This window comes from Manis pentadactyla, chromosome 2 (genome assembly GCF_030020395.1).
Source record: "Manis pentadactyla isolate mManPen7 chromosome 2, mManPen7.hap1, whole genome shotgun sequence".
NCBI classification, from domain to species: domain Eukaryota; kingdom Metazoa; phylum Chordata; class Mammalia; order Pholidota; family Manidae; genus Manis; species Manis pentadactyla.
Genome location: NC_080020.1, coordinates 97,146,748 through 97,168,938, shown reverse-complemented (window position 1 = coordinate 97,168,938; position 22,191 = coordinate 97,146,748). Strand labels below are relative to the sequence as shown.

At 39.0% G+C, this 22,191-nt stretch overlaps 1 protein-coding gene across 2 annotated transcripts in view; it reads left to right on the top strand.

Moving 5' to 3' along the window:
- RAB3C (RAB3C, member RAS oncogene family) overlaps positions 1-21,989 on the top strand; it is a 281,831-nt gene extending 259,842 nt beyond the window's left edge. For both annotated transcript variants that reach the window (XM_036901602.2, XM_036901592.2), the window contains exon 5: positions 14,132-21,989. In XM_036901602.2, coding sequence (XP_036757497.2) covers positions 14,132-14,319 — 188 coding nt within the window. In that variant the 3' untranslated portion in view covers positions 14,320-21,989. The remainder of the gene's footprint in view (positions 1-14,131) is intronic.
- The last annotated feature ends 202 nt before the right edge of the window (positions 21,990-22,191 follow it).

Below are 22,191 nucleotides of genomic sequence, written 5' to 3'. Positions count from 1 at the left end.
GTACCAAGTTACATTCCCAACAGTACATAAGGGTTCCCATAATATAGATATTGTTTCTTTTGATTGTGTCCTTTAAGTATCATAGGCTTTCTTCACTCCTTGTTATTCTTTTTTCCTTTTGTTCCTCTGACTGGATAATTTCAAATGTCCTATATTCCAGATCAGTGATTCTTCTGAATGATCTGTATATTTTTTAAGCTCTCCATTGAATTCTTCAGTCATTGTACTTTTTAGCTCTAAGATTTTTTTAGGGTTTCTGTATCCTTGTTGAACTTCTCATTTTGTTCACTTTGTTTTCCTAACTTCATGTAGTTGTCTGTGTGCTTGTGTAGTTCACAAACTTTTTTAAGGGGAAATTCTGAATATTTTGTCTGAGGTCATAGATCTACATTTTTTTAAGGTCAGTTATTGAAACTTCATTAGTTTCCTTTGGTGGTATCATGTTTACCTGATTTTTCGTGATCCTTGATTCCTTAGCTTGCTATCTGCACATTTAAGTAAGCAGTTTCCTCTAACATACTTTCTCTTGACAGAGACATCTTCACTTGTTAGCTCAGTTTGGGTTTCTGGCCCTGTCTGCTGGTACAGTTCTTGAGCAGGTAGGACTTGCTATCAGGGTCTATTTTTGTGGGAAGACACTGCCCAGCCTCTGAGGGAAAAACCTGTAGTAATTACACAAATGAACGTGATAAAGAATGCTACATCATATAGCCAATAACAGCTTTTTGTTTGTGGTCCAACCTGCTGAGAGTAGTTGGATAGGATTTTGGCTTGATTCTCTGTTCAAGTGAGTCTGTAGGATGGGATTTGTATCTACCTGTGCTCTCTGTCCAGGCTTACTCGGTGGTTGGGACTGCACACTATGCGAAGCACTAGGCAGTACTATGAATTCACTAGACAGTACTGCGAATTAGAATCCCTGCACTGGCTGGGCAGCATGACAGGCTCCAGGGGCTGCACAGCTTGGTGTTTGGGAACCTCAATCAGACAATTCTTCACTGAATTCCTTGGCCAGATGGGGCCGCTGGTTTTGCTCTGGAGACAAGGAAAGCTACGAGTTGTGCTGTCTGTTCAGATGCTGTGGTAAGCAAAACTCTCTCCTGGGCTCTGCAGTTTCCCATGTGCTCTGGCTAGGTTCCCTGGGTGGATGGGCTGGGGGCTATATTCAGCAAAGCCAGGGCGATGAATTAATTTCCCTGCCCAGGAAGAGCATGGAAATTGGCTCCAAGGCAGACTAAGCTTTTGTTTGTGGTCCTGACTTAAGCTGACCCATGCTCCAAGTTCTCTAGCCAAACAAACAGGCTCACTGGCTTTGCTCTACAGATGATCAGCTCTGCCTGCTGTACTCTCTGCTTGAGTGTTGTTGGGCTAGGCAGCACCCAGGTGTCTGGCCAGCCTCTTTGGTCAGGCGTTCCAGGTCATGACTCAGTGCCCCTGCCTGGGCAGGAGCAGGCAGGCTGTAAGGCCAGCAAAGCTCTTTGTTTGATTACCGAAATCAGGCCACCCAAACCCCACTGAGTTTCCTGACAGACTGCACCACCATCTGTGCTCTGCAGAGGACTGAAGATGCTGGTTAGGAGTGCTATGTGGGTGCTACAGGTAAGAACTTTGTCTGCCAAGATGCGAGTGCTGGTTGTTGCAAGCTTATCATCTTCCCTTCTCTGTTGCAATCAGATTCCCAGAAGTTAAGCCCCATATTCCCCTGTAATTCCTGTGATGTGAGACTGGAGTGGAGACCCCCAAGAAGCAGTCCATAGTGCTGAGGGAGCTGAAAGTTTACCCTGGACTCTTTCCCCCTGGAAGAACTGCAGGCTCAGGGGAGACCTCTGAGCATGGTGCTATAATGCCTGGGGGAGCCAAATGGGAAGCTGCTCCCTTGACCCTGCCAATGCAGTTTGTCTTGGTCTCTGTGGTAGAAGAGGGTGCTTCACCTTCTCCCCCTTGTTCTAAAATCATCTCAGTGTATCTTGTCCATGAATAATTGTTAGTTGTTCTTCTGAAGGAGTAGAAACATCAGGAATGACTTCTGTTACCATCTTGGTGTGTGGCGGTATGTCTGGGAGATGATTACACTAAGGGGAGTCAATAAGGTAGGGAATGAATGACAGGTTGTGGAGCTTATATTTTGTCCACTGAGGATGAATCATAACATGAGCAGCTATTATACCAACAAGGTAAGACAGCTTTTTTTTTTGCCTCTGTAGCTCTGAATCTAAGGATTTTCTCACATATGAAACTCATGTTGGGAGAGGAAAGGGCAAGAAGGAACCCCCTATGCCCAGCAGGATTTAACAAGGCCATAGAATAGCCCTTGCATAGTTTCAGAATCCTAACAAAGCAGAAGCTACCATCTGGTCAGGCCTGGCTAAGGACAAGGACTCAAAGACTGGAATACTTGACCATTTATTTCAGCAGCATGAACGTTTGGCTGAACTTCTGTTCTTGCTTCTCTCCAGCTTAGGTCAGCTTTCTGGCCTCTTTTCAGGCAAGTGGGTCAAAATCCTCATTGATTCCTCCTGCTGCCCTGTCTCCAGACTAGGGCTCAACACTCCGAAGTTCTGACCCAAATACCACCCACCGGGCAGCAGAATGGCCTTTCTTTGTTTCTCTAGTTCACTGAACTCCACAGGAAGAAAGACACTGGAACTGCAATCTGGAAATAGAAGACCATCTTGTTTAGGAGGTTGGGAATAGAAACCTAAGTATAAATCATAGATTTTTTAGCAATTAGAGTGAAAATTATTTACTGCAGTATGATATTAGTAGCTGCTTTCCTTCTACGGAAGCAATAACAGTTGGGATTTTTCTTTTAAAATGAAGTTGAAAACAGTCAGTGTGCCCCAAATGGTATTTAGGATTTTCCTTAGGTGTAGAAAGAAAAAAATTTTCCAAAACATCTTTTGTAAACAAACAGCATTTCACAACATGGCATAGTTATTGATGTGTGGCAATAAATTAAGTGTCGCCTATTAGAAAAACACTGCCAGATTCCTCTGGGATCTGGCCCTCATAAGACCTGCAGGGAGCAAAATGGAGAGAGCAGGGCCAGCAAGCCAAGCTGTTCTGATCTTCCCCAGAATATGTTAGAACATCCTATCAGATAAGCAGCTATTCTGTCATCTCCAGTGAGGCCAGAGCAAAAACAGTGGTGTTAAATACCTGTAAGAAGGGTTGTGTTCAACACGAGGATATGTTTTGTGATAGAAGATTCTGGCAGTCGGTGGAATGGTTTCCCCAATTGGGCATAGGATTTCCTTCTGGAGAGATTTCTTAGGGCAACATACATTCTCATTAATTTAAGATGATTCTTTTAAATGCATATATAACAACCTTATTGAAATACAATTCACACACCATGCAATTCATCCTTTTAGCATGTACAATTCAGTGGTTCTTATTTGCAGAACTGTACACAATCAATTTTGGAATATTTTCATCACCTCAGAAGGAAATCACACGCCCATTAGCATCTGTTCTCTATTTCCCTCAACTCGCCACACTAGCCCCAGGTAACTATTACTTTCTGTCTCTATGGATTTGTCTGGGATGTTTCATATAAATGTAATCATATATAGCCCTGTATGTCAGGCTTCTTTACCTTAGCATAATGTTTTCAAGACGCACCCATATTAGTACTTTATTCCTTTTTGTAACTGAATGAGATTCCATTGTATGGATACCACTTGGGCTGTTTCCATTTTGTAGTTATTATAACTAATTCTTCTATAAACATTCATATAAAAGTTTTTGGTGGACATGTGTTTTCATTTTGCTTAGGCAGATACCTAGAAGTGGAATTCCTGGTTCGTGTAGTAACTCTGTGTTTACCAGTTGAGGAACTGCCAGAGTGTTTTCCAAAAAACCTGCATCATGTTATATTCCAATCAGCTGAATGTAAAGATAGCCTTTATTTTGTAACTGTAAGTTTATACCTTTTGACCCCTTTCATCCACTCCCCACCACCCTGTTCTCAATCTCTTCTCTGTATCTGAACTTGTTTTAAGATCCCACATATAAGTGAGATCATACGGCATTTGTTTTTCTCCGTCCGACATATTTCACTTAGCATAATACTTTCAAGGTCCTTCCATGTTGTTACAAAGGGCAAGATTTCATTCTTTTGTATGGTTGAATAATATTGTGTAGATAGACCACATTTTCTTTATCCATTCATTTACTGGTGGAAATAGAGTCGTTCCTATATCTTGGCTACTGTAAATAATGCTGCAATGAACATGGGGGTACACATATTTTTTCAAGATAGTGTTTTTCATCCTCTCTGAATCAATAACCCAGAAGTGCAATGGCTGGATTGTAAGACAGTTCTATTTTTAATTTTTAGAGTAACCTCTATACTGTTTTCCATATTGGCTGCACCAATTTACATCCCCACAGCAGTGCAGGAGGGGGTTCCCTTTTCTCCACATTCTTTCCAACACTTGTTAATCCTTGTATTTTTGATAAGAGCCATTCTATTGTGAAGTCATAACTCACTGTGATTTTGATACACATCTCTGATGATTAGTGATGGTGAGCGTCTTTTTGTGTTCCAGTTGGCCCTTTATACATATCTTCTTTGGAATCCTCTGCCCTTTTGTCAATTGGATTGTTTGGCATTTTTACTGTTGAGTTGTATGCATTGTTTATGTATTTCAGAGATTAACCTCTAATCAAATAATACTTTCTTCAGTAGGTTGCCTTTTAATTTTGTTGATTTCCTTTCCTGTGCAGTTTTTAGTTTATGTAGTCCCACTTGTCTATTTTTGCTTTTGTGGCCCTTGCTTTTGGTGTCAGATTTAAAAAATCATCACTAAGAGCAATGTCAAGGAGCTTACCACCTGTTTTCTTCTAGGAGTTTCATGGTTTCAGTCTTACATTCAAGTCTTTAATCCATTTTGAGTTAATTTTTGTGCATGGTTTGAGATAGTGGTCCAATTTCATTCTTTTACATATGGTCTCTAGTTTTCCCAACGTCATTTATTGAAGATACAGTCCTTTTCCCATTGTATATTCTTGGATCATTTGCCATAAATTACTTAGCCATATATGCATTGGATTATTTCTGGGCTCTCCCTTTCCACTGATCTGTGTGTCTGCTTTTATGCAAATACCATACTCTTGGACTACTGTAACTTTCTAATGTAGTTTGAAATCAGGAAGAATGATGTCTCTAGCTTTTTTCTTCTTTCTCAAGATTGCTTTGGCTACTTGGGATCTTGTGGTTCCATATAAATTATAGGATTATTTCTTCTATTTCTGGGAAATGTCATTGGAATTTTGATAGGGTTCAATTCTGAATTTTGGTTCTCTAGTTTTCTTTGGGTAATATGGGCATTTGAACAATATTGATTTTTCTAATCCATGACCATGGAATATCTCTCCATTTATTTATATCATCATCAGTTTATTTTATCAGTGTCTTATAGTTTCCACTGTATCAATTTTTCACCACCTTGGTTAAATTTTATTCCTAGGTATTTTATTCTCTTTGATGCAACTGTCAATAGGATCATTATTTTAATTTCTCTGATAGTTTGTTATTAGTGTATAGAAACAGATTTTTGTATGCTGATCCCATATCATGCCAACTTACTGAATTTGTTGATTAGTTCTAACAGTCTTTTATCTCTCTTTCTTGCCTAATGTCTCTGGCTAGAATTTCCAATATGTTGAATAAAATGGCAAGAGAGGACATCATCTTGTTCCTGACATTAGAGGAAAAGTTTGTCACTTTTCACCATTGAGTATGATGTTAGCTATGGGCTTGTTAATATGCCCTTTATCATGTTGAGGTACATTGCCTCTGTACCTACCTTGTTAACAATTTTTATGATAATGTTGGATTTTGTCAAATGCTTTTTCTGCATCTATTGAGGTAATACAATTTTTATTGTTTATTTTGTTAATGTTGTGTATCATATTGATAGATAGCTGCTGAAGCATCCTTGTTATCCTGAAATAAATTCTACTTGATCTTGGTGTATCATCCTTTCAGTGTATGTTATTTATTTATTTACTTCTTATGTTATTGATACACACCCTTATGAAGGTTTCACATGAAAAAACAATGTGGTTCCTACATTCACCCATATTATTGTGTCCCCACCATACCCCACTGCAGTCACTGCCCATCAGTGTAGTAAGATGCCACAGAATCACTATTTGCCTTCTCTGTGCTACACTGTCTTCCCCATGATCCCCCCATACCATGTGTGCCAATCATAATACCCCTCAATCTCCTTCTCTCTCCTTTCCCACCTGCCCACAAGTCCCTTCTTGGAGTCTGTGAGTCTGTTGCTGTTTTGTTCCTTCAGTTTTGCTTCATTGTTATACTCCACAAATGAGGGAAATCATTTGGTATTTGTCTTTCTCCGCCTGGCTTATTTTACTGAGCATAATATCCTCCAGCTCCATCCATGTTGTTGCAAATGGTAGGATTTGTTTCTTTCTTACAGCTAAGAAGTATTCCATTGTGCATATGTACCACCTCTTCTTTATCCATTCATCTGCTGATAGACAGGTTGCTTCCATATCTTGGCTATTATAAATAGTGCTGCAATAAAGATAGGAGTACAAATTCCTAGGAGTGGAATTCCTGGGTCAAATGGTATTTCTATTTTTAGTTTTTTGAGGAACTTCCATATTGTTTTCCATGATAGTTGAACTAGCTTATGTTCCCACCAGCAGGGTAGGAGGGTTTCCCCTTTCTCCACATCCTCACCAGCATTTGTAGTTCTTAGTCTATTTGATACTGGCCATCCTAACTGGTGTGAGGTGATATCTCATTGTGGTTTTTATTTGCATTTCCCTGATAGTGATGTGAAGCATCTTCTCATGTTCCTGTTGGCCATCTGAATTTCTTCTTTTAGTGTATTTTTAAATGTAGCTTGCTAATAGTATGCTGAGGACTTTTGCATCTATATTCATCAGGGATATTGGCCTATAATTTTCTTTTCTTGTGGCATCCTTGTCTGGTTTTGACTTAGGGTAATACTGGCTTTGTAAAGTAAGTTTGGAAGTGTTCCCTTCTCCTTGGTCTTTTAAAAGAGTTTGGGAAAGATTGATATTCTCCTTGAAATGTTCAGTAGAATTCATCAGTATAGTCATCTGGTTCTGGACTTTTGTTTGTTGGGAGGTTTTTGATTACTGATTTTCAAATTCTTTACTAGTGATTGGTCTGTTCAGATGTTCTCTTTTTTCACAATTCAGTATTAGAGGTTGTATGCTTGTAAGAATTTATTTCTTCTAGGTTTGTCTAATTTGCTGGCCTATAGTAATCTCTTACAGTCCTTTGTATTTTGCGTTATCAGGTGTAATGTCTCTCTTTCATAGGTGAGTCTTCTTTTTCTCTTGGTCAGTCTATCTAAATGTCAGTTTTGTTTTATCTTTTCAAACAACCAGCTTTTAGTTTCTTTTGTCTTTTCTGTTGTCTTTTTAGTCTCAATTTCATGTATTTCCACTCTGATTTTCATTATTTTCTTCCTTCTGCTAACTTTGAGCTTCTATTTTTCTTTTTCTAGTTCCTTGGAGTATAAAGCTGTTTGAGAATTTGTTTCTTGATGTAGGCCATTTATCACAATGAGGAATCTATTAAATTTTGGTAAAATACACATAACAAAATTTGCCATTTTTTCTATTTTTAAATGAACAGTTCAGCATGCACATTCACTTTGTGCAACCAATCTCAAAAACTCACTTCATATTGCAAAACTGAAACTCTATAAATGTTAAACAAAAACTCTATGCTCCCCTTCCCCTAGACTGTGGCTGCCACCATTCCACCTTACAAGTCTGTGAGTTTGACTACTCTATGTACCTCCTAAGTGAAATCGTACAGTATTTGTCTTTTTGTGACTATTTGTTATGCAGCATAAACAAGATTCATCCATTTGTAGCCTGTGTAGAATTCCCTTTTTAAGGCTGAGTAATATTCCATGGTATGTATATACTTATGCCACATTTTGTTTATCCATTCATCAGTCAGAGGATACTTGCACTGCTTCCGCCTTTTGGCTAATGTGAAGAATGTTGCTATGAATGTGGGTTTACAGATAATGAATCTTGATCTTTCATGTGCTGGAGAAACCACCAAAGGATCCTTTATAATGCAAATTTTAGGTCCCACCTCCTCCTTGTGATTCCAAATTAGTGTATTTGGGGTAGAGTTTAGAAGCATTCAAGCACTACAGGTGTCTCTAAGGAGACATCCAGTGTTTTGCTGTTAGGATGCACAGTCACATCTAGAGGGAAATCTGGTTTGCACCACTCTCTGCTGCCACTTGTGCTTTATATACATCAGGAAGAGGACACGAAGTTGGCTTTGTGGTTCATCCCTACTTTCCTCAGCATAACTAATACATTTTCCATACAAAACCTTTCCAAGCTTCTGTCTTCTAGTACCCAAACATGAAGTGAAACTAAACCACAAGGTTATATTATAGATTATTATCCAGCAGTGTCTGTAATGGCTTTTGGAAAGGGCAAGAATGATTCTTCCATGATCAGGCATGAGTCCTAAAAAACATGTACTGGACCACAGTGCAAGGTTCACCTTATTCAATTCAACAGTGCTACCTGTGCCAGAGCGAAATTAGAAGGGTTCTGATGAGAATGAGAAAGGATGTTCCTAGTTTCTATGGTTAATTGAAAGTATTCACTAAAATCAGTGATACCAGATGATGTAGTCTGAGGGACAGGTGTCCAAAGCTGGAAGCTAAATCAGTAACCCATTTATCAGGAGATCTCTGTGAACCTCACCATTGGCTCGCTGAGTGACCTTGCACTATTTATTTGATCTGCTGAAGCACACTGTCCTACTTATTAAATTGGAAATAATTTTCAAAGTTTTATAAGAAAGGCTCTGTTTCCTAAGCATCATTGACTGAAGTGCTGGCATCCCGCTGCTCATGTGTATGGATGGGAGGTTCAGGACTTCTGAGAACCAGGTCCTGCTGCTATAGTTGAAGTTAAAATACTGAGACCCTGGGAGGTAAAGCCATAAAATCCAACAATGACTTAAAAGAAAAAGGGCTGAAGTGATTGAATTTGTGGCTGTGATTTAGGCTGTGATCTTTAAATATCCACGGACACACATAAACATGGGGTGTGAGTGGCCTCATACCCAGCTGATTGAAGATACTGATTCAAGTGGATGGGGAATCACTTATTACACAGTAAACTCACATTTTCCCTGAATAACTCTATGCTAAAATAACGAGGTTGTTTTGGATCCTGAATATTTCACTTTATGACAAACAGCATGTCTTGTCAATGAGAGGATGCCTAATTCCCAGAATCTTTTATATCTATAATTCAATGCAGATATACAGACACACCTCATTTTATAGTAGTCACAGACACAGCATGTTTTACAAATGGAAGGTGTGTGGGAACCCACATCAAGTCTATCAGTGTTACTTTTCTAGCAGCATTTGCTCACTTGGTGTCTGTCATGGTTTGGTAATTCTCACAGTATTTCACCTTTTCATTATTATAACTGTTAGGGTGATCTGTGATCTTTGATCTTTGATGTTACTATTATAATTGTTTTGGTATACCACAAACCATGCCCGTAGAAGATGGTGAACTTATGCAATAAAAGTCTCGTGTGTTCTGACCACTCCAGTGACTGGCCATCCCCCCTCTCTCCCCGTCTCCTCAGGCCTCCCTATTCTCTGAGGCACAATATTGAAAGTATGCCAGTTAATAACCCTACAAAGGCCTCTAAGTGCTTAAGTGAAAGGAAGAGTCGTACACCTCTCACTTCTGATTTAAAGCTTAAAGCTCTTGATTTATAAACGAGTAAGCTAAGTGAAGAAGCCAAGCTGAAAGCCAGGCCTTTTGCACCAAGAACTTCTTGAATGAAAAGTGATCCTCCAGTGGACACACAATTGATAAGAAAGGAAAACAGCCTGATTGGTGATATGGAGAACGTTTTAGTGGTCTGGATAGATCAAACTGACCCACAACATTTTCTTAAAGCCTAGTCCAGAGCAAAACCCTAACTCTTTTCAATTCTACAAAGGCTGAGTGAGGTGAGGAAGCTGCCAAGTCACAGCTGGAAGCTAGCAGAGGTTAAAGAAAAGAACCATCACCAAAATGTAAAAGCACAAGATGAGGTAGTCAGTACTGATGTAAAGACTGCAGCACGTTATCCAGAAGCTCTAGCCTAGGTAACTAATGAAGGTGGCTACACTACACAATGGATTTTCACTGTAGATGAAAGAGCCTTCTATTGGAAGAACATGCCATCTAGGACTTTCATAGCTAGGAAGGAGGAGTCGATGCCTGGCTTCAAAGCTTCAAAGGATAGGCTGACTCTTGTTAGTGGCTAATGCAGGTCGTGACTTTAAGTTGAAACCAATACTCATTTACCATTCCAAAAACCTAGGGCCCTTAAGAATTATGCTAAACCTACTGCATGTGCTGTAGAAACAGAACAGCAAAACCTGGATGACAACACATTTGTTATAATATAGTTTACTGAATATTTTTAAACTGTTGTTGGGACCTACTGCTCCAGAAAGAAAGATTTCTTTCAAAATATAACTGTTCATTGACACTATACCCAGTCACCCAAGAGTTCTAGTAGAGATGTACAAAAAGATTAATGTTTTCATGCTGCTAACACAACATTCATTCTGCAGCCCAGGTATCAAGGAGTCATTTCAACTTCAATTTGTAAGGTGGTAGTTGCCATAGATAGTGATTCCTCTGATGGATCTGGGCAAAGCAAATTGAACATTTTTTAGAAAGGAGTCACCATTCTAGACCAGTAAGAACATTAATGATTTATGGAAAAGGTCAAAATATCCACATTCACAGGAGTTTGGAAGAAGTTGATTCCAACCCCCATAGGTGACTTCAAGGGGTTCAGGACTTCAGTAGAGAAGTAACTGCAAGTGTGGTACAAACAGCAAGAGAACTAGAATGAGAAGTGGAGCCTGAAAATGTGACTGAATTGCTGCATCTCACGATAACCCTTTAATGGATGAGGAATTGTTTCTTATGTTTCTTGAGATGGAATCCACTCCTGGTGCGGATGCTCAGCAGATTGTTAAGATGACAATAAGTGATTTAGACTGTAACATAAACTTAGCTGACAAACAGCAGCAGGGTTTGAGAGCATTGACTACAACTTTGGAAGGTTTAGTTATTCAACAGCATCACATGTTACAAAGAAACTTTCTGAAAAGAAGTCAATTTTGTCTTAAGAGCAGTAGCCATCAACATTGAGGCAAGACCCGGCACCAGCAGGAGGATTACAGCTCAATGAAAGCTCAGATGATGGTTAGCAACTTTTAGCAATAAAATATTTTTTTCCTTAAGGTATGCCTATACAGCAGTCCTGATACCACCTTGTTAACAGCACAAGGTATCAGAGTACCTTTGGAATCATTAAGAAAAGATGTTTCATTTGGTTCACTGACAGTTTTAAGTCTAATTACTTTGTCATTATTTAAATTAGTGAAAGTTTATGATATGTATATTGTTATTTTTAGCACAGAACTTCCAGTTCATCTGGAAACAAATAGTCACTTCTGCAGGGTATCTGCAGGAGCAAGAGTGTGCCCAGGTTAGTAGTTCAAATGCCAGCATTTACTCAAGTAAATGTTTGAGTAAAGTACTTAGCTACTTTATGCCTCAGTTTCCTTATCAGTAAATTGAAGAAAATGCTGGTGCCTATCTCATGGATAAAATGTGTTTAAATGTTTCTAGTGTTTTGAATAGTACCTGTTATGTGGTAGCCACTCAAATGTTAGTTTCTTATTATTCTTGATGGTATTATCATGGCAGTTTCCAGTTTGCTTAGCACTTTTACATTCGTTTTCTCACTTGAGCCTCATGACAGCCCTGTAAACTACGTAAGGCAAGTGTGAGAATAAAAACATAACTTTCCCATTGTCTCAAACCTAATTATTGGTAGTATGGTAGAATCCCACATCTGACTGATAATCCATCCCTCTCACCATAGCCAGGCACCCCCATCTTTAGCTAATAAAGGGAATTGTCTTCCTGAGACACTATCTCCTTAGTAACCATGTCTCCCTGGGGTCCCAGGTTAAAATCAAGACCCTGCGAGCATTCTGGCTCTGGATGTAGGTTCATTTTACTATCCTCAAAGTGTACAACAGTATCATGGGGTGTTTCAAAGCCACAATTAAATGAGTTGCATTTGGCAAAGGCTTGCATGGATTACAACCTTTTCACAAGGGCCAAATCTTTCATGATACCCTCCAAGTTCAGTGCCTTCCCAAATCCCACTAATAACTAAAAGAAGTATTAGCAGAAGAGATTAGAATTGAACCTGTAAATGAAACTTTTGTACCAAATTTCAAATACAGTCTCCAGAGTCTCATATAGGGGTGTTAACTTGTTCAGTGTGTTTTAGTATCTAGTGATATAAAGTACCCCCCCAACACTGGAAAAATCCTCCCAAGGATGAAAATAATTCTGACATCTTAGCAATAAAGATATTGCTTATCCTTACTTGCTCTTTCCAAATTATATAGCCTTATAGACTGCAAACATTAGAAAAGACAATTCTGTTAACTCTAGATAGCCTTTTCTGTGGAACAAAGCAAAACATAAGAGATCTATATAAGCACTGTCCAGAGAGACAAATGAAATACAAGTCAAACAGGGTCTGAAATATCCACTACTATTTTATAGCACCTGGCTCTACGCATTTCCTTCAGCTCAAATCCTGCACTTACTGGGATTTTAACAATAGAATACAATAACAATAGTAGCTAGTATAATTCAAGCTTAGATATACTAATCTAATGAAATAGATAGTATTATAACTAGAGATTTTAACTCATGAGAATTGCTCAGTCTACCCTTCAATACTATTTAAGAAAATAAGTATTTCTGGGTTCTCAGAGGGCTTTGACCTGGTTGCAAAATATTAGTCCATTCTTTCTTCTTTGGTCCCAGGAGCTGCGATGAAATCACATGATTTAATCATTGTGAATCCATATGGCTCCTCTGAGATAGGCCAGATGTAACCAGAAGGATTTATAGGGTGTAAAATTCAGAATGGATTAGGAAAGCATTTCTATGTTCTGCCTAATACATCTTAAATCAACCTCCCCTGAAACGGAGGAGAGTAATCGCTGGCTGGCCTAGTGGGGAGGTTGCCATGGCAACTGACTGGCAAGCTCAGCCCGTGGAATGTGAATGCTCACAATAGAATAAGATTGTGTACAGAGCAGCATACAAAGGCTGCTTCTGTCCAGGTACAGTGACACATCAGTAGAAGTGTGAAATTGTCACTGCATTTTTTTGTACTTTCTTGAAATTCTGGCAGCTCATTTGAAATTTATCAAGTGTCCCCTTCCAAATGTTGGTATAAAAATTGTTGTAGCTGATAGATAACAAAAGCTAATGAAAAAATCAGTACCAGGAGATAGATGCAATGATACACAAAGCCCAGAGGCCTGTTAGGCTAACACCACTCAAAAATTTCCTAAAGATGCTGAGTCACACGGAAGGTGAATCCAACGATTCTCTAGTGCCACCTTGTGTCCAGTTAGATACTGGGAATTTACCAACAGCCTACCCTCAAGCCCTTCACTGAGTAGCATCAAGGCAGATACGGAAGAGGTAAAGTTGGACTGTGTTGGCATTTGGCAGTCACTTTTGCAGAAGAACATGCACATGAAGTCTTCTGAGTCTCAAGTTAATGGAAAAATGAAAATCAGTAATTTTTGTAGATTCTGAAATGGAAAAAGAAAAAAATTGCCAAGTAACACCAGTTCTAGAAAAAATTCCAAAAGACTACATGGTGGGCCAGGGGTTGGTTGGAAGAAAGGATGACAAAGACAGACACAGTGTTGAGGATTCTTAATGTTGCCAGATCATACATTCATTCATCCTTGCTGGTAGCATAAATGAATCAATAGGGAAGAATTAAGTGTGAACATCACCAATTCCTCTATAACTCTGTGTTCATGGTTAATGTGTAGCAAGATGGTAGCATTTGCACAAATGGTACTTCTGTTCACTTCTCATCTCTCACACAAACCATACCCCTTCCCACTATCACCACTCAAAACTACAACCAAGTCCCAGTTAATTTCAGCGGAAGTATGAAATGACAAGCTATGTTTCTCTTTCTTTGCTTCAGGGTTCGAATTTTTTGAAACAAGTGCCAAGGATAACATTAACATCAAGCAGACATTTGAGCGTCTTGTGGATATCATCTGTGACAAGATGTCAGAGAGTTTGGAGGCTGATCCGGCCATCACTGCCGCGAAGCAGCACACGAGACTCAAGGAAACGCCTCCCCCACCGCAGCCCAGCTGTGGCTGCTAACGTGCCCACACACGTGGGCAGCTCTGGGGGCTTGGTTACCAACCAACAGCATTTACAAGTGGTCAATTAGCCTTCGTTTATACTGCCTCATAATTCTGTGAGGGAAATCTTTGATGTCATTTGGCTCATACATGCATTCAATTCTTGGGAGATTTCCTATGCTAATATGTGGCAAATATGTGATCTTAAATTTGTAAGGACTATCCATCTATGAATATCTGGTATTTGCATGTGATTTGTTATTTGTCTTCTAGGCTCTTTTTGTTCAGATTTCTGCTCAGATTAAGCTACTGCTAGGACCTCAGACTGTAATTTTACTGCAACTGACTTTGGTGCCATGGGTCAAATGATGCTACTCACTTATAGGGATGAGAACCATGGATTGCTTGTGTGTGTGTGTGGGCAAGGGGAGATCTCGGAGAGAGACCTTATTTGCTTTAGTCTTTATTGAAAATCAAGTGGAAGTATTTTTCTGGGATCTGATCAGTTTACCATTCAGAATATGGGTATTTTTCAGTGTTATTAATATCTGAGGAGACAGCTGACCACCAAGAAATAAGAAATTGAAAAATTGTGTTTAAGGTCCTTGCAAGTTTCCTAAGAAATTAGTATTTACCTGACAGGAACTAGATTTAACAATTACCTTAGGTGTTTAAATAAACAATGGCCCTAACCCAGGACTGCTCTTTTCAGTGATTCTACACAACATTCAGAATATTTGAGGACTCTGACAGACGGAGAGGTATCAGCTGAATGCCTTATGCAACAAGCATTTTAACCAAGAAGGTATATGAGTAAAATTCCAAGGCCTGAGCTCCCGCATTTCTTTAATAACTTGCCCTCCTAACACCCACCACCACCACCATGACGATGACTTTCTGGAGCCATCACCAACTCCTGGAATAGAGGTTAGGGGGAAGCCTCTTGGAGCCCTGCTCCCTAGAAGATGTAGGCTTGCTTCCAAACCATTGCCTTCTGACCATCTCAGCTTAACTATTTTACCTAAAATAAATTATTTAAATAGTATCTCAGTAGCTCCCAGATTAGAGATTAAAATTGTCTATTCCTCAATCTTTTAATCCAGTTCATAAATCTAAAGCATAGCCCCATTCTGTGAGCCTTTAAACTTAAGTTACTGGGAGAATAGTCTTTAGAGCTGAGAGTTACAGAAACACTTCAGCATGCCATAAGCAATTTAAGAGGGGGAGGGAAACCATTTGCCTGGCTTTTTTCTCCTAGATTTCTTAAAGAACATTTATGAATAACAAGCAAACAACTCCTACCAGCTGTTCTGACTCAACACTAGAGGGAAAGTATTGATGTATATCAATATCCTTGCATATATATCATGCATATATCTGAAGATAACCCTGGAGAATAAATGCCTACAAGTCTGGAAACTAAGTCACATACATTATTAGTTAGAAGTTGAAAATTGTAGGACAGTACATTTGGCATTTGGTATGCTATAAGCATATCCATGTTATTTCTCAGCTTAAGATCCACTAATGGTAATAAATTTCCATGTCAGCACCCTGCAAGGCAAGCCTTAGCTTAGTGAAGACAAGAATGGTCAGATTTTAATGGGGCAACTGGCTTCAAAAATCAGACATTACACTGAAGGGAAAGAGCGAAGGGGGAGGGCATAAAAGCACATTTGTTTGCAATAGAAGCCCATCTGCATGACACTATTTCTTCCACGTGGACTAGAATGTGGCCATCTTCAATGAAACAGCTGTTGTTAAGCTCACTTTTACAATCTGAGGCAATAAAACCAGGAAAACCTTTCAAAGCCCTATCACACAATATACATACATATGTCAAAGACCTAAGTATGAGGTTTCAGATGGCTTTTTCAGAAGGACCTGGATATGTGTATTATTGTAAAGCTGAAAACAAAATGAGAGAGAGCAGAAAAGTGGGAGAGTTGAGTTTTGCTTTCTTGTAAACCCCTTCCCTGAAGAAACTGTTACTGAAATTAGCTGGCCCTAAAAGCAGAAGCCTAAGCCAAGCACCCGCCTCAGTGTCAGATGTGCCAAACCACTGGCAGACGTGTCAGAACTACTTCACGCCAGTCAGGGGAGCATGACCCAGCAGCTGCAGGGGCATCGCCAGTGAACACTGGGTCCTTTTTGTTTTCCAAACCTCAGTGCAAGTGGAGCCTACCTAGTTGATTCTCAGTTCTAACACCCTCCTGATGTGAATTTCATTGAGCCAGAAGTTTCCAAAGAGGACTCTTACAGTTAAGTGAATGAATACCTGTGTCCTTGCTATAAAGCATGTGGGAAGAGAATATACACTATTCTTAATCTCATCAAGAGCACTTGGTTTTAAAATCAAATTTGTCAACAGAAGAACTAGCCCAGGGACATCTAAGTGAGCTTTGTTCGGCACCAAGCTATATTAGTTATAAATACTTACAAATTAAAGCATTGTAGTTCCAAGGTTTTTCAGCCTTTTTGCCACCACCCTGCCCCACCCCCAAACACACACACACACACACACACACGGTACCTTCTGCATTTTGTCCACCTGCCAAAAACCTGAATACCTATGGATTTTTTTACCTTTGGCCTAATTTTGTATTTAAAAGAACGACACACCTTACAAAGTATATGCTTGTGTCAGTTGTAAATTTTAGATAACAATCTTCTGTTACCTTTGCTGTGTTTCAAGCATTAATTTCTCTCTCTGCCACCCACCTTCTCAGCGCTCCCACCCCTGCAATTACTTTTAGAAACAAACCTTGATTGTTTTGAGCAGATGCTTCCAGGAGTTCGGGTACGTGACTTTCCATTCCTGATGCAATTGAAAAACTGGACTGGAAATTTTTTCATCTAAATAGCCATGCTGGGAGTGGATTGGCATTTAAGTTTTTGTGGATGTGAATGTATGTAGAAGGTGTATGACTTCCCTTAAGTCCGAAGGCAGCAGTTTAAAAGTTAGCGTCATGTCTATGGGATAAAAATTGCTTCAGGACAGCAAAGCAGGTCAGGCTGTTGCCCCACCGAACAGCTTCTACTGCCTCCATGAACATCTAATGGACTATATCTAAGAGCCAGCAGGTGCTCGTAGTTTCTCCTTAGGTCACTTGAAGGCAGTATCCTTTTGCTGTCTGGTAAATAAGCTCTAAGATTTTTATTTGGAGAGGGAATTATGATGCTTTCAGCTGTAGCAGAAAGCCTTGTTATGATAAATGTGAAGTATAAATTCTATAAAATTGCAACCCAGGTTATACAAGACATCCAAACTCAATAAACATATTTCATCTACTTAACTCTGATACAGATTAACTGTAGTCCTTTCGTTTAGCACATTGGGTTTTTTTATTTCAAGAACAAACTTCCAATTTAAACTATCTGTGCTGAAAATAGACTTTTAGATGGTCAATGTTCTTCTTTTCGAAAAGTAAAATACATTCCAGTATTAACTGAACTTCCATAAAATGACATTGACTTTGGGATGCAGCAGTCTGTAATCAGTGGGCTTCTGTGAGATGCTTTATCCAGTGTGTGGCAGCAAGTAGCGAGGATGTACCCTGCCATCCTCAGCTGACCGTGGGGCATTGCAGGACTGCACTAAAGATGTATCCAGACTCCACAGAGCTGTCCTAAGGCGGAGGAGCAGCTGCATGTGAAATACTATGATATCTTATTTTAAAGTCATGACTAAACCCATTCTAGACCAAAAAGTGTCTGTTAGTAATTTTCATATCCTGGTGGGATGCTCAATGAGGTATTTCTGGTGTGGCCTCCTTGGGAGGTGGCCTGTCTTTCTGTCTGAATAATCCTTTCTCTCAAAATTCTAGTTTGCATGCCTGGTACCTGGAGCTCTGTGTTCCTTTGTGTGTGTGCTCAGTGTGCTATGTCAGGTGCCATGTGAGCAAGGGGACCCACGTGGCCTTTCTGATCACCCCCTGGGAGATGCAGCCTCGGCAGCTCTGCTTGGCTTTGCCAGTTCATGTGCACTATCCGTGGTCTAGTAGTCCACTAGTAAGGTGGTGAGCTCTTTCTCATGAGCTGAACCCTGAGGGCTACCTTCTCAGAGTTCTTTTTATCTTAGGTGAATTTTTTTGACCAAAGCCAGCTAAAGATACAAACCTGTTTTATATTCTGTAATGAATTGGGAAATTAGGTAAAAAATGACATTCATGACCAGAAAATAGCATTCCTACAGTATACCTGAAGGGCTGCAGATTCTGGAAATACAGTGTCCCCTTAGGGGACAAAAACAGATCTGCAGGACTTACCTAAATTATATCTCCCTACTGTTACTGGTATTTCATAATAAATGTAGTTTTTTCTTTAAAAAGCCTTTACAAAAATGCATGACACTACAGTCAAATAATATCTTCCTTTGGTAGATTGAAATATTTTACACTTGGGCCACACACATAGTGTTGCCCCTCCCAACACATGCACACACAGATCCCCTTTTTCATGAAGGGAAATTTCCATATATGGTGCTTTCTCAGTGCTAAGAAAAAGGAAGCTTTTGCTATGTTCCAAATGTAACTCACATTTTGTTTTGTTTAAGAAGGTGTACAAAATAGAGTCTTCACAATGATTTATGTGTCTGTGCACATAATTAATTCCCATTAACAAGAGAGAATGGAGAGAAAATGTATTTTTCAAACATTCTAGACAAAATAAATTATTTCAAAATTTCATTCTAGCTCAAGTGGTAAGATCTGACCATCTACCTAGTGGACAAATTGAACTTTCGATTTACGATTCTCTTTTCTACTTCCTGATTTTTAATCATTTCAGTTTTCAAAGCACAAGCCTCACAGAATGACAGGACCAAGAATAGGAAATGAGACTCAAGTTTCACTATTTCCCTCCCATCAGCACTATTATCTGTGGAGTTTCAGTCACTCAACCTTCATGCTGAAATGAAGTTGGGGGGGTTACCTGTGTATTTCAGTCACCTGTATTCATACTTTCCTTCATAGTGGACAACTGAGAGTTGGCTGTGGCTCTTATTTCTTAATGGAAATATTTCCATTTTCATGTTGTTTGGGGCTAGGGCTTGCTTAGGTTCATGTTCTTAAAGGTGCAGATGGTGCATGAGCCAAATAGACACCTGGCCTTTCAGGGATGTGAGTATGACTTACATTTGTCTAGTGATTCCATACTCTTTATAAAAGTGAAGTCTGGGAACTGTGTGCTGTATCACTATGACGGTTTCCCATGCATTGTCTCATCATCCCTAGGATGTGCGCTGAATGAAAACTCCCTGTAATTCCTGTTAATATATTGTTAATGTCAGATGTGATGTGACACCGTTGGACTGTCCAAATGTACAACTATTTAATGGTGTTTGTGTAACTGAAATGTCTTAATGTTGCATGAAATATGTAATAAAAATAGATTTGTTTTCTATTTTTCAACACCTCAGAATTGAGGGTTCATGGGCCAATAAGTGCAATATTTAATGACTTACTCAGTGTATATAAACTAGTGTGAGCAAGTGAATTATAATGAATGTGTGAGATGCTTTGATGGCTGTGTGACTTATTCAAATTACTTCTTAGAGCTGTATTTGTCTAGTGGTGCAGTTTATACAGTAAATACCTTACTGGTGTCATGTGAAACTCCTCTGTGCCTACTTCAAAATACATTTTTTCCTATGAGACCAAACATTTGGCATCTGCAAATATATGTCAATTTTGCCTTTTAAAATTGTACATTTTATTTTCAAGACAGAATGGCTGTTAGTTTATTTTATATAGACATTTCCTTCTTCAACTCAGAATTTTCCTGAAACCTTTTACAAGAGGCTAATTTAGATACCTAAGAATATGCACATAAGGAAAATCATTTTTATTCTCAGAAGTGTTGATCTCATGTTCTATTAAGAACTTTCACTCCTGTGTTTGTGTATTTTGTTACTCAACCTTATGTTTTGTTCACAAATTTAACAGTGTCAGAACCTGATAATCTTACAGTATGTCTCTAGGTTGTAGCTAATGTTATATTCACTTTCAATTCTCAATTGTCCACATTGGTAATATAAAGAAAAAAGAAAGGAATTCCTTAAATCATTTTGACATGTCAACACAAATTCATGTATTCATCTTCCAGCCTCCTTGGTTAATCCCACAATTGGTGGCCTAGAACTTCACTGAGATGCAAAAATCAAGAAATTAGGCCTGGTTGCTGGATTACCAAAAACTGTAAGTGTTTATGTAGATGAAATTTGAAGTAGGTCAACTACCTTAAACTCCTACTTGCCATTTTAATTACTAAGGTAAAGCACTCATTTTAATACTGTGCTTTGCTTTTTTATTTAGAGTAAATCATGTTACAAGTAGAAAGAAAAGTTATGAGTTATTCACTGAAAATGATAAAGAAGAGCAGTTGGTTTTAGATGACCATGGTCATCTGTACGTCAATGTGAAGCCTTAGTTCTCAATGGCAGTTGCCTGCCATTGACCTGTGGGGATGTGCCAATGGTATTAAATGACGGTGGGCTATCACCCACCACTATTTTAAATGTGATAAGCTGAAATTTGTACTCAGCTCTCAAAGCCACTGAAGAAGTCAAGGGAAGGTCGGCGAAATAGGGAGATTAGTGATGACTGTGTGCCAAGTTGAAAAAAGAAAAATGCAAGCAAGTAACCAAAACTGGATAATTTAAGGGTTATAGTTAAATGTGAGTCATCACACAGTTATTGATTACCATGTGCTCAGTGCTGTGGGAATCAAACATACAAGAGTTATGGTTCCTGCTCTTAATAAGCTTACTGACTAAAAAACAAGGGGAAAATGCCAGGATATTATCTAAATGCCAAATTATATTAGAATATATGAGCACAGAGAATGGGGACCTGTAAGAACTGGAAAAGTCAAGAAAGGTTAGGTTAAAGATCCTGGGAAGAATTAGATAGGGGACTGTGACAGGCAAAAAAGTGGGATAGGTCAGAGTATATTTCCTGTGAATGGAAAGGTGACAGACTATAGATCCTTGTTTTTTACCCAGAGAGCCAAACTGGCCCTTTAAATCCCAACAAGTGACCCCAGTTGGGCTTTCTCAGTTTTTGTCCCTGAGAGGAAGATAAGCTGCAGCAACATCATATTCCTCTGTGCTGAGTAGCCCCAGACTCAGCCACAAAACACAAATTGCTTTAAAGCCACACTAGAACAGTCAATTTAGACATTTTGCCCATGCACCAAACACAAGACATAACGTCCAATCCAGTGTCAACCAGGCACGCAATGTCAACCAGCTGTGTGCTCAGACTTTTCTGTAGTTTCATGTTCCCCATAAAGGGTGTTAGGAAGTGCATAAATGAAGCCCTTCTTTTGTAACTGGGCACTTTTTGGCTCCTTCTCAGTGACTGCACTGTGGAGCGTTTCTTAAGGAAATATTGGGTGACAGCTCAGTGCTTTCATATAGTGATCGTGACATTTAGTTGAAAACTGCTACATAGCAAATATTGTGACTCTTCATGTGTCCACAGGAGCTCTTGTCTGGGTTTAAAGCTATAAAGTGTATTCACATTGTGAAGTTTTAATTCGCTTTACTGAAATTAATTGTGTAAAACCTGTATGTGCTCTATTAGGTATTAAGTTTGTATGTGAATTCTGCATAGAAAGTGGTTTTTGTTCTTTGGATTTATTTTGTTTTATTTTTTGGAAATTACAATAAATATCTAAGAGACTATATATTACTGAATTTCTCAGTCTTAGTCTGATAAATGATTTTCATTTTCTTTCAATATTCTTATTGATCTTGGTTTCAGGATGACTATTTCCATTCTTTTTACCTTCTACCTCTACAATCCTAGGCACAACACTGAATCTGACCTAGAGACAGAGAGTGAATACATTTGCATTTAGGACTAGTCTTCTAAAACACAGATTTGGA